General features: G+C 35.9%; 1 protein-coding gene across 5 annotated transcripts in view; it reads right to left on the bottom strand.

The window, feature by feature from the left end:
- The window catches only part of st3gal3a (ST3 beta-galactoside alpha-2,3-sialyltransferase 3a), a 46,547-nt gene that overhangs the window by 22,988 nt on the left and 11,340 nt on the right, over positions 1-12,219 (bottom strand). For all 5 annotated transcript variants that reach the window (XM_067458884.1, XM_067458885.1, XM_067458883.1 and 2 more), the window contains 2 exons: positions 6,291-6,333; positions 2,171-2,263 (listed from right to left, as the gene is read on the bottom strand). In XM_067458884.1, coding sequence (XP_067314985.1) covers positions 2,171-2,263; positions 6,291-6,333 — 136 coding nt within the window. The remainder of the gene's footprint in view (positions 1-2,170; positions 2,264-6,290; positions 6,334-12,219) is intronic.

The following is a 12,219-nucleotide window of genomic DNA, read 5'->3' as shown; positions in this document are numbered from 1 at the left end:
GCATTTATTAATCTTAATTAATGCTAGTCTTAGCATTTACTAATATATTATCAAATTCAGTAGTATCTGTTAATGCTTAATCTGAGCTACCAGACCTGAGCTGAGCTAACAAGAACTAACAATGTAGCTGTATTTTTATTATTTTATTATTTTTGTGAACTAACATTAACGATTATAGATTAATAACTACTAACAAACATAGTGCTCATTGTTGGTTAAGTGAGGAATAATTGACTCTGGTCCAATGTATTATTAGAAGAATTATTCATACTCTGCAAGAAGTTGGCTGACCCCGCTGACCCCGCTCTGTGATTTTACGTGGCCTATCACTTTGTGGCGGAGTTGCTGTTGTTCGAAATTGCTTCCACTTTTATATAATACCACTAACAGTTGACCGTGAAATATTTAGTAGTAAGGACATTTCACGAATGGACTTATTGCACAGATGGACACTTATTGCACACTGAGCTCCTGAGAGCGACCCATTCTTTCACAAATGTTTGTAGAAGCGTCTGCATACCCATGCTTGATTTTATACACCTGTGGCCATGGAAGTGATTGGAGCACCTGAATTCAATGATTTGGAGGAGTGTCCCAACACTTGAAATAAAATGACTAATTTCATGATATAAATCCCCTTTCTGTGCATTTATCTGAAAATAACTGCACACCTTTGAATGGCTATCAACCAATCAGATTCAAGCATTCAACAGCCCTGTGGTATAATGTTAGTGAATACATTAACTAATGGGATCACATTACAAAGTCCTACATATATGACAATTAAGCATTACAATACTTGTAAATAAGAAAATGAAAACAACTGTTTGTGTGTAAAAAAATTATGAGAATTATATGATTGAAGAAATTAAAAATATATAAAAAAATGTAAAATGTCCAAACACATTACAAAAAAAATGTGCCATGAATATGTCACAAATCAAAAACCCTTCATCTTTCATTTTCATCTTTTGTGTTTTCATGACCTGAACCAAGAACTAGAAAACAAATAAAAAAACCAAGTCAGACTCAACTCAAAAGCTCAACAGAAGGCATTTCCTTTCTGGTTCTGACACCTAGTTATTCTGCTCTCAAAACGACACCACATTAAGATCTCTCAAAAGAGCATATACAAACTTCCTTCCTGAAAGAACTCTGATGATCCATCAACTATGGTTTATATTAATCTTAGAGGTTCTTGTGGCAAAAGGAAACCTTTGCGTGTCAGTCGTGTGAATCAGACGTGCAGCTCTCTCACGCACTGGGAGCTCAGAGGAGCTCAACAGACCCAAAAAAAGATTCTGATGCTAGTGATGCGCTCTGTGGACACATTTTTGAAACATGCCTTAAATCAACACAAAGGATGAAGAGCATTCACTGTGGGGAATCTTCTCAGACACTAAATTATTGAAAAGGCAAAAGAAATATTTCTTTTTATGCCACTCTGAGCTCCTCTCAAGAGCATTGCACAGCACAACATCCTCACTGTGTAATGGGTTTGTGACAAACTCCACAACACACATGCAGTAATGCATAGAAAAAAAAGGACAGACCCAGCCAAAAAAAAAAAAAAAAAAAACTGATAGTTTCTATCACATATATAAACTGTGAAGTTCTTCTTCCCTTTTCTGTTTTTTTGTTACTCTGAGCAGTATTCAAATCTTGGTATTTGGGGCACTTTTTTGTTGTTGGTGTGTTTCTTTGCCTCTTCTTGACGGATCGCTTCCTGTTCTCCTGAGTTGTAAGTCACTTTGGATAAAACCGTCTGCTAAATGCATAAATGTAAATGTCTTTGCTCTCGCTACTGAAAAACCAACTTGCAAAGCTGGTTGAAACTATTTCATAGCTGGTTACCAGTATAAGGTTTGTTTTAGCCTCTTTCAAGATGATTTCATCTAGTGAAGCTGGTATATCTGCAACAATAACCAGCAAACTTACCAGCACTGCCAGTATAGAACTGAGAAAGCATCAGATTTCTTGAAAAGGTCACAAAATTGCTTTTTATATTTATCTTTTTATTTTCATGTTCTGAAATCTCAATATCAGTGTTATTCAGCTAAATCTTAATTATTTTGAAAAATAGCAGAAAAACGAGTTGCATGTCTGCATGCGTATTTATAAATCTGATATTGTGAACGGTATTTCACAATGTATGGTGTGATCAGCTTACTTTGGATAGATTAATGTCATCTTGGCCTCTGCATAACCCGGTTTACACTCTCCTTTACTGAGGTTACCATATTTATACTGCAGCTCCAGGGGCCTGTGAACCAGTGACAGAAGAACAACTTCAATGCAAAGGACAAGATGAGAGGATGAAACAGCAATGCATTGAACCTTTAGGGTTAGTAGTAATAAGGTAGACTCAAAAATATTTGGACCCATCAGCCACTCTTAAAATGTGCAAATGTCATTGCATAAAATGTCACAGGAAGTAGCAACTGCAAAGAAATGTTGCACGAGACCAACTGGTCTTGTTGTGGATGCATAAAATCTTCCCAAGCTCTTCCCAAGTTCACACAGATGTTTTTGCAGAGTAACCACATATTCGGTTCATTATATTTACTATGGACACGTCCCACATACGGGTCACAATCACAGTCACAATCACAGTCACAATACTGTGTGTCTTCAATTTGCTTTGTCGCTTTAAATCTAACAAACTTTCTTTATTTATCAAAATATCCCTTTTTCTCTAAAAGTATGAAGCAATTCAGTATATTAGAATGATTTTTGAAGGATCATGTGACTGGAGTAATTATGGTTAAAATCATAAGCATAAGCATTTATTTTTCAAAAACATTCTTCATTATCTCCTCATCTTAAGGATCCCAAACTTTTTGAGTTGCGTGCCTTTAAAACCTAAATGGTCCTAGTGATCAAAATCAAATCATTTAGTGAAATCTAAAATATGCACAATTCAGATTTTGCTCCATAAGTGGTTGGAGGTTGATTTAACATAATATTTAACTAATTTAATTATTATGGCATAAATATAATTAATTTGCTTGGGTATGAATCAACTTCATATTCATCAGACTAACAGTCATAAAGCGGAGTTTACTATATGCTTTGGGGTCTAGAGAGAAGGGAAAGCAGCTGTAGGGGATGTACAACGATAAAGGCTGCTCAACCACATGACAACCTGTTTGAGGAGTAGTTTATTTTATATAAGCGCCAGTATAAACCCACTAATTCACAGGCCAGCAAATGGAAACTTTCTAGTAAGTTTACATCAATACTGTGAGTGCTAGACATATAAAGATGACCTGTTGACGGTGGCATTTATACAGGTGGGCGTTAATGCTAATAAGAGAGGTCGAGCCATGTTTTATTTCGGGTAAACGGACCTCCCATATAGATACAATCAGGACTGTTAAATCAGACAAGGCTGGGTGAGAGCCAAGACATCATTCTTTAAAAATGCTTTAGGGCACCATTAATTATCCTTCCAAAGTAAAGCTCAAATAAACAACAGGCCAAGTTATTAAGAGAGACAAATTGCTGGACAGTACAGGCCAAAGTGAAATCACACATACATGCATACTTTAAAGCGCTGTTACAAAACCTAGTGAGCAGCCTTGTCCTACATAGGCAGCTGCCCTCTAAGGCAACATCCTAGCTGAAATGCAAAACAATTATGTGTCCCATACAAATAGAATGTATTCATGAGTTTATCTTGATGTTAAAAACACATAGGCTTGTATTACTTATTACTTAACCTGAAATCCATAAATGATTATATGAAGTATTAAATCAAAGAGCCTTTATGCATATCATGTGCTAACTAGTGATGCACTGTCAAATGATATTTTAAAAAATCTGCAAATAATCACGATTATATATTAATTTTATATATATTATTTTATATTGTAATTTCAGTTACTCTACAAATTAACATAATTTTTTAAATATCTGCTGTATGGCATCTTTTTTAATGAATAAAGGCCAGTATCACCGTTACTAATACTGGTACTGATGAGTGATGATTATTATTTTTATTAAAACATGATAGTCATTCAACATTACAGTATAATTGAAAGCTACATATTTTAGGCTTTCAAAAAAACAACTTTAAATTTATGTGAACTTAAAGCAATTCATTTCCCATAAACCTATTATAATAAATATCATACTTATCCATTTTACCAAATGGATAAGTATGATATTTTACATGTTATCAAACAGTCTGCACTGCATAAATAATACATTAAATACAGATTAATAATCCTTATTAAAGCTACAGTTCTCTCATTTCATTTGTTCTTTAACATTAATGACAAACATCATAGCAACTGGTTTATTAGGCTGCTGTCACTGAGATCTGACGTTGCTGAACATGACTGATGACTGACTTAAAAAGGACAACTATGATGTATGGCAGAATAGCACTTCTGAGAGCACTTCGACTCGGCGCAGTAAAAAGTCCCGGCTGAAACATCCTCCCTCGTATCTCCTCCTCCCCCCATTGACAGAAATGAGAGAGGGAGGGGGAGATGTGAGGGAGGATGTTTCAGCCGGGACTTTTTACTGCGCCAAGTCGAAGTACTCTCAGAAGTGCTATTCCGCCATACATTATACTTCTCCTTTTTAATCCGCTTAGAAAAGCGCCACGTTTTATTTTATGTCTCCATACTTGATCGTTCAACTATTGGTGTAACTGTATTTAAATAGGGAAAACGTGGAGGTGTTTGGTCCCTTCTGACTTGATCTCTGTTTGGTACCATAGTGAATGAACTGGGCTTAGTGGGCTAAGCTAAATGCTATCAGAATGTCACCGCGCGTCAGAGAGATTAAGTGTATGCACCGAGACGAGAGAGGTATGTATCAACTCGTTTTAGTTAAGGGAATAACATTTAATATGAAAAAGCGGTGGAGTATCCCTTTCAAGGTTCATTTAAGACTCGACAAAACAGACATTTTGGCATAATTCTGTGTGTTACTGTTATACTGAAAATTGTTGTTAAAATATAAAAATTTAAATTGTGGCTGTAATAAAAAAGCATTAAAATAAATTTCATACAAACGTTGAATGAAATGGATTTAAATTTAGACTGAGCCTGAATGCTTTTTGGTATTTAATGAATTACAGTGAGGCAAAAAAGTATTTAGTCAGCCACCAATTGTTCAAGATCTCCCACTAAAAAAAAATTAGAGAGGCCTGTAATTTTCATCATAGGTACACTTCAATTATGAGTGACAGAGTGAGAAAACAATTTTCTGATTTTCAAAGAATTTATTTGGAAATTATGGTGGAAAATAATAACTTTTGTTATTGACCAAATACATTGCCATCAATACTTTGCTGGCAATGACAGAGGTCAAACGTTTTCTGTAAGTTGCCGCAAGGTTTTTACACACTGTTGCTGGTAGTTTGGCCCATTCCTCCATGCAGATCTCCTCTAGAGCAGTGATGTTTTGGGGTTGTCGCTGGGCAACATGGATTCCAAAGATTTTCTATGGGGTTGAGATCTGGAGACTGGCTAGGTCACTCCAGGACCTTGAAATGCTTCTTAAGAAGTCACTCCTTTGTTGCCTGGGCGGCCCAGCCACGTTTCATCTTCAATGCCCTTGCTGATGGAAGGAGGTTTTTACTCAAAATCTCACAATACTTCAGTCGTCCTGGTCCCTCTGCAGAAAAACAGCCTCAAAGCATGATGTTTCCATCCCCATGCTTCACAGTAGGTATGGTGTAACTCAGCTTTCTTTCTCCTCCAAACACGACAAGTTTTACAAAAAAGTTCTATTTTGGTTTCATCTGACCATATGGCATTCTCCCAATCCTCTTCTGGATCATCCAAATGCTCTCTAGAAAACTTCAGCCCGAACATGTACTGGCTTAAGCAGGGAGACACGTCTGGTGCTACAGGATTTGAGTCCCTGTCGGCGTAGTGTGTTACTGATGGTAGCCTTTGTTTCTTTGGTCCCAACTCTCTGCAGGTCATTCCCAGAAATTCGGTCTCATACAGTTGAAGTGTACCTATGATGAAAACTACAGGCCTCTCTCATCTGTTTAAGTGGGAGAACTTGCACAATTGGTGACTGACTAAATTCTGTATATGTAAAACCAAAGGATTTTCTATTTTCAATAGACTTTCTGGGAATGCCTTCTTTGGAAAATATGTGATGCTATTTTAAAAGAAAACTTTTAAAGATGTGATTCATAATTTTACTAACGACCTTTCCTGTTAGGAGTGTGCATTAAAATGCTGCCAATGTAGAAAACTCACCAGGTTTTGAAACAACCTTAAGCACACATGACGAACTCACACACTCAATGTGTTACTTACAGTTTTCTGTCAAGCTTGGTAACGAATCCCTGCTTGTCGTACTCTAAAGAGAGAGAAATACAATAAATCAACCAGAGTTTATGACCCTGCAAGAGAAAGGAGAGCGAGAGCAAGAGATACAGCATGTTAATGTTACTGTGCCAACAGGAAGGGATGGAAATATTTTGGCAGTAAAAAGAATATCTTTTGTTAAGGAAAGAAATTAGAGAGGTTGCTTACTCGCATTGACCAACATAGTCGGTACATATGTGAGTTAGTAGCACAAAAACAATATATTAAAGCACAATAATTGAATACGGATTTTTAGCTTAACCACGTTCAGTGGCTATCTGCATTTACTCTGAATGGCTAGGAAGCAAACGCTGAACATACAGACATTTAAAGATACATACATATACGGAAATAGTGTGTTTTTGATTCATTTTAAAAAGGGGCATTTTTAGTACGGTAATAAATAATCAGTGGGGTATTTTGAGGTGAGACTTCATAGAAAAATTCTGGGGAACCCTGAGACTTATGGTACATGTTGTAAAAAAGGGCATAACAGGTCCCATTTAAATGAAAAGTCAGACAATTATTAAAAACCGTGAAATATTGATTGGTGTTGGAATGTATTGTGAGAATAAAAAGAGCATGCAAATAGGGATATTAGCCTAGAAATCTAGACGCACCCTAGCGGCAGCAAATCTAATCTGCCTGCGAGTGTCGTCTAGCAACTCTTAATACCCTTCTGAGCTGTATTCCCCTAACTCTTGCCGGGCCAATCACATCGTGTATAGAGTCGGTGGGTGGGGCCATAATGACGATGGTCGAGTTGCGTTTGCGTGCTTCTAGTAAACACAGAAACTGGAGAACGACGGTCTTTCAAATCAGCTTTGACCGCGACTCTGGAAGACTTGGAGTTAAAGGTCCCGTTCTTCGCGATTCCATCTTTCAAACTTTAGTTAGTGTGTAATGTTGCTGTTAGAGCATAAATAATACCTGTAAAATTATAAAGCTCAAAGTTCAATGCCAAGCGAGATATTTTATTTAACAGAAGTTCCCTTTCAAAGCCTACAGCGAACGGCCGGTTTGGACAACAGCAGGAAGTGCAGGGATGTAATGACGTCACTAGAACCGTTTGTTGACTAACCCTCCGCCCACAAGAACACGCAAAATAGGGGGCGTGGTGTTGTTGCTCTCTCACGTGGAGAAGAGCGCTCATTCAGCGCTTGCATCTCCCCGTTATGGTAAGAGGCGGGACCTTTCCGGGCAAAGTGCGCTAAGCTGATGTCCAATCACAACACGGGAAGCGCTGGCCCAATCAGAACTCGTTACGCATTTCTGAAGGAGGGACTTCATAAAACAAGGAAATCATCAGGCCGTTTTTAGGACAGAGGAAACTGCGGTGTACAGATAAGTAAATTGTGTGAAAAATACTGTGTTTTTTTACACGCGAAACATGAACTCATGTTATATTGCACACTGTAAACATAATCAAAGCTTCGAAAACACGCGAAGAACAGGCCCTTTAAGCTTTTCTCTGAGAAAAGAACGGCACTGAAGTCATTCTTAAAAAGGGAAGATGCGTTCGGAGTTTTGCTGACCGTATACGGCGAAAGTTTAATCTATCAACAAGCTCTGTTTCACCTTCGTTGCTCTGGTTGGTTCTAGCGCTATCCTATCGCGTGCAGAGGGAGTTTGAAAGACAACCGTTTATCCCGCCCCTCAGATTGAGCTGTCAATGGTGAGTTTCCAGACCAAACATCTTGATGTGGGTCTGGCTTATCAGGCTATAGAGATATGAAACTAGCATATAAAAATTAAGTTTTCTTTATTACACAACAATATATGATAACAGAATCAGAATGACTTGTAATCTGAACTGACAAACATCTTTATGATCTTGTGCAAGCTGATAAAGTGAAAAGATTAAACTGCATAGTTTACTGAACCAAGTAATAATGTTTTATAACCCATGAAGCAGTTATGTGATGCCATCATGTTGAGAGTTCAAAAGAGAAGGATATTACAGAGATTTGCACTTTCCAACTGAAGGAAACAAACATAAAAAGAGAATCCTGAAAAAAAAAACAAGGCCATTTGTGACAAAATAACCTTAGGAAGAAAGAAAGAGTCAAAGGAGAGCTCAGGTAAATGCACAGGATGCTCGTACAAACCGCTGCATTAGTGTGCTTGCAGAAGCAGCGGGGTTGCATTAGAGGTCGCAGGAGCTGCAGCAGGCGTTAGTTCACAGCGCAGGGAGTCTTACAAAGATCACAGTGCTTCGGTCAGCTAACAGCCTAACAGCCACCTGTTATCACTGCGTTACTGAGGAAATATTCTGGGTCAAATGCAGTTTAAACTCTACGACAATATCTGTGACACTCCTCTGAAAAAGTGCAATAGGTGTATATTTTGAAAGTTTATACTTGTATTACTGTAAAAACATTTGTATTCATAAACAGCAGGGAAGTATTTACAGATCACAGATATTGTTCATAGACCTTAAGTTGTATCTTACTGTAAACACACCTTTGTTAATTATTTAATCAATATCAGTACATTATCCTTATTTCAGCATTACTAGTTGTAGTAGCATTATTACTGTAACACAACAGATTAATGTTTAGTACAGATCATAAAACACTTTCAAAAGGGGTTTTCACCAGTGCTTGATCTGGCAAAAAATCTACAAAGCAGAAGAATAGAAATCTTTATTAACTTTATCATTATGTCAGACAGAAGCACAACGGATGTCTTTGTATAGAATTTGCAGGGGAATTCTCCTCAAGTACTCGAAACGCAATGAAGAAGCTTCATAATGTTGAGAGATTACATTATTTTTTTTGGTAAGATTTGGACTAGGTTGCTTGAGAAACACACACATTACATATACATACATACATACATACATACATACATACATACATACATACATACATACATACATACAGATAGTTTGGGATCAGTAAGACTTTCTTTTGAAAATATACTTTTATGCAGTAAAGCTCCATTCAATTACAGTAAACACATTTATTGTGATAAACAATCATTTTAAAATAAATGTGCATTCTTTTCACAAAAATATGAAGAGGCACAAATATTTTCAACACTAATAATCATAAATCAGTAATATTACTGATATAATACTGACTCACAATATTACTGTTATGGACTGAATTTTGTTTAAAAAAATAAAATATAAGGACTGACCCCAAACTACTGAATGCTTGTGTGTGTATAAAAATTAGGGCTGGGTAAAAAATTAAATAAAAATAAAAATCCAGATTTTAATAGATTGTCAAATAACAGAGCCTTTTTTTAAATCCCAAGAATCTCTTTTCAGTTGATGAATGTATGGAACATTGAAGCGCACCTACAATCCAGTAAATCGCAACAAGCTTCATTACTTTTGATATGAAAAAGTCCCAGATATCCAATTCTGTCCATAAAAAAATAAATTATAAAAAACTTTTTTTGCATCTCTTTATTCAGGGTATATACAGCAATCCTTAAGTTAAATTTACTACTTTTTAATACCTTTTTCACTACCTTCAGAATATTTTTTAAAACCATCACAGCACTGAATTGCAAGTGTTAATCAGCGACCTTTCTATTATTTACACAGATTTTGACACATATAACATACAAAAAAAGAATAGATTTAGAATCAACAGCAGGAGGAAATCTGTTATAAGTTATCATTCAGACACAGTAAAATAGATCTCAACATTCACAATGGTTGGTTAAGGAGAAGCATTACTACATACACATCTGATTTCAATTAATAATTGGTAATTCAGCAATTAAATTATTTAGTGTTTTTTTTCCAACAACAAAACCTGAGCCAAATATTACATTTCTATAACTGTGATAAGTTGTTGAATTTAACAAAATACTAAAAACTAGTGCTGTTAATCGATTAAAAACTTCAACTAGATTAATCAGACATTTTTTCTGTGATTAATCGCAATAAAAAAAGAAATGTTTTTTTACGTTTTTAATATATTTTTTAATATAATAATTTCACAGTTAATCAAATTAATGTAGAAACAACATAAAGACAGTCTATTTAAAATACTTGTTTAAATGGCATCTTTTTATGAATGAAGGCCAGTATTACTGATATTAATACAGCTACTGATTTTTTTAAATATTTTTTTTTACATTTATTATTAGGCTTCAAAAATATAACAGTTTTTAATTTAAGTAAACTTAAAACAATGCTAACATAAACCCATAATAAATGTCATGTTTACTCTTGCCCTTCCTGTCTTAACAGTTAGGAAATATACAGAAATTTAATAAAGTTATCAAAGTTATATGTAGTCTGCACTGCATAAACTATAAATTAAATAGTTAATCCTTATTAAAGATACAAAAGTAATTTACTAAAGAGCAGCGAGTCATTTTCTCTGTTCCCTGACAGGAAGCTTTATTGGCTGCGGCCCCTTTAAGAGCAGACAGACACGCGGATCTCACTGTCTATGGATCGCGCCTCATTCTCTCACAACTCTTTTTGTTCATTTTAGACTTTAAGATTGCTCTTATGAGGACAGTGGTTGAAGATATGCCTTGAGGCAAGTCTACAATAAAACGTAAGCCAGCCACTTCTGTTGAGCGCGCAGTGTTCTGAGATGATGCCGAACGACCGCTGAATATGACGTCAGCATCAAACATACGCCGAGACGGAGACGATTATTTGATAATGTGCCCAGATATGCTAAAGCCCATATTTAAACGAACTAATGCGAACGCAGATAGAATTTCAATCAGAATAGGACACCTGATAGTCTGAAAAAATAATACCTAGTTTGGAAAAAAATAATACCTCTGAGACCACATTTAACACTTTTAATGGCCTTAAATTTGGCAATTTTGATTTATCACTTTTTAATACTTTTTAAAACCCCGCGGACACCCTGTTATTGTGGCAAGACGGATCATCTCTTCCACTTTACTACTAACATCAGAAGGTATGAAAGATACAGTACAACTTGCCAAAATCCATATCGTGCCTCATGTAATAGCAGTTATATAAAATCAGTGTTTCAATAATAACTTTAGAGGTGCATTTCGCATAATATAATGAATTATTTGTTTTACCGGTTTTCAAAGTGAATATCAGCTTGGAAACATAACATAGTATCCCAAAACCTCTATCAATCAGTACCCCGATCTATGGGAATGAGTCAAGCCAAGTTTAAAGCTTGTAGGAAGAGACAGTGCAATGTTACACAGGTTTTAATACTTTAATGTCTAAGCGGAAATGTAGAAGTGTAGATAGTGATCTATGGTGCTATTTGTCTTCATTAATGTACAATGGTGTAAAACAAATGATATTTAATTGACATATCACTGTAGTTATTAATTCCATCCTAAAAAAACTGCTCTCTCACTTCTTTGGGGTTAGGGGTTAGTAACTAGTTAGTAGTAATAACTATGAAATTTTCAGGAGGCCAAAACTGATATTAAAACTTTGTCGGACACTTTTTGGTACAAGCATACAACCTATCCAGTATTAATATTTAACCCCCAACATGTGTTTTAGCCAGGTTGTCAGCTTAGAAAATGTTTTTTTTTTTTTGGTCCATTTTAACACTATAATCTTAAAAGTGGTAAAAGCGGATTTACCTTCTGTGACAATACATGTATCTTGTGTCTATTCTTTTGGCATTCACACGGGCACTGAGATGTGGTGACTGGAAGCTTTACCATGTGGTGACTTTTCATCCATGACCGACCAGACCGGTTTCGAAAGCAAGTGTAATAAAGTGGGCATGGGGAAACGTATTGGAGTAAAAAGTAAACTTTGCCTTTAATATTCTAGCGGAGTAAGAGTAAAAGTAGATGCAAATAAAATTTACTCAAGTAAAGTACAGATCCCCGAAAAAGTATTTTTACTTCATTACTTACCACCCCTGGTTGAAGCTGTGTTTGGCCTCTT

Source organism: Pseudorasbora parva, chromosome 12, assembly GCF_024679245.1.
Source record: "Pseudorasbora parva isolate DD20220531a chromosome 12, ASM2467924v1, whole genome shotgun sequence".
NCBI classification, from domain to species: Eukaryota; Metazoa; Chordata; class Actinopteri; order Cypriniformes; family Gobionidae; genus Pseudorasbora; species Pseudorasbora parva.
This window is presented reverse-complemented; position numbering and strand designations above follow the sequence as displayed.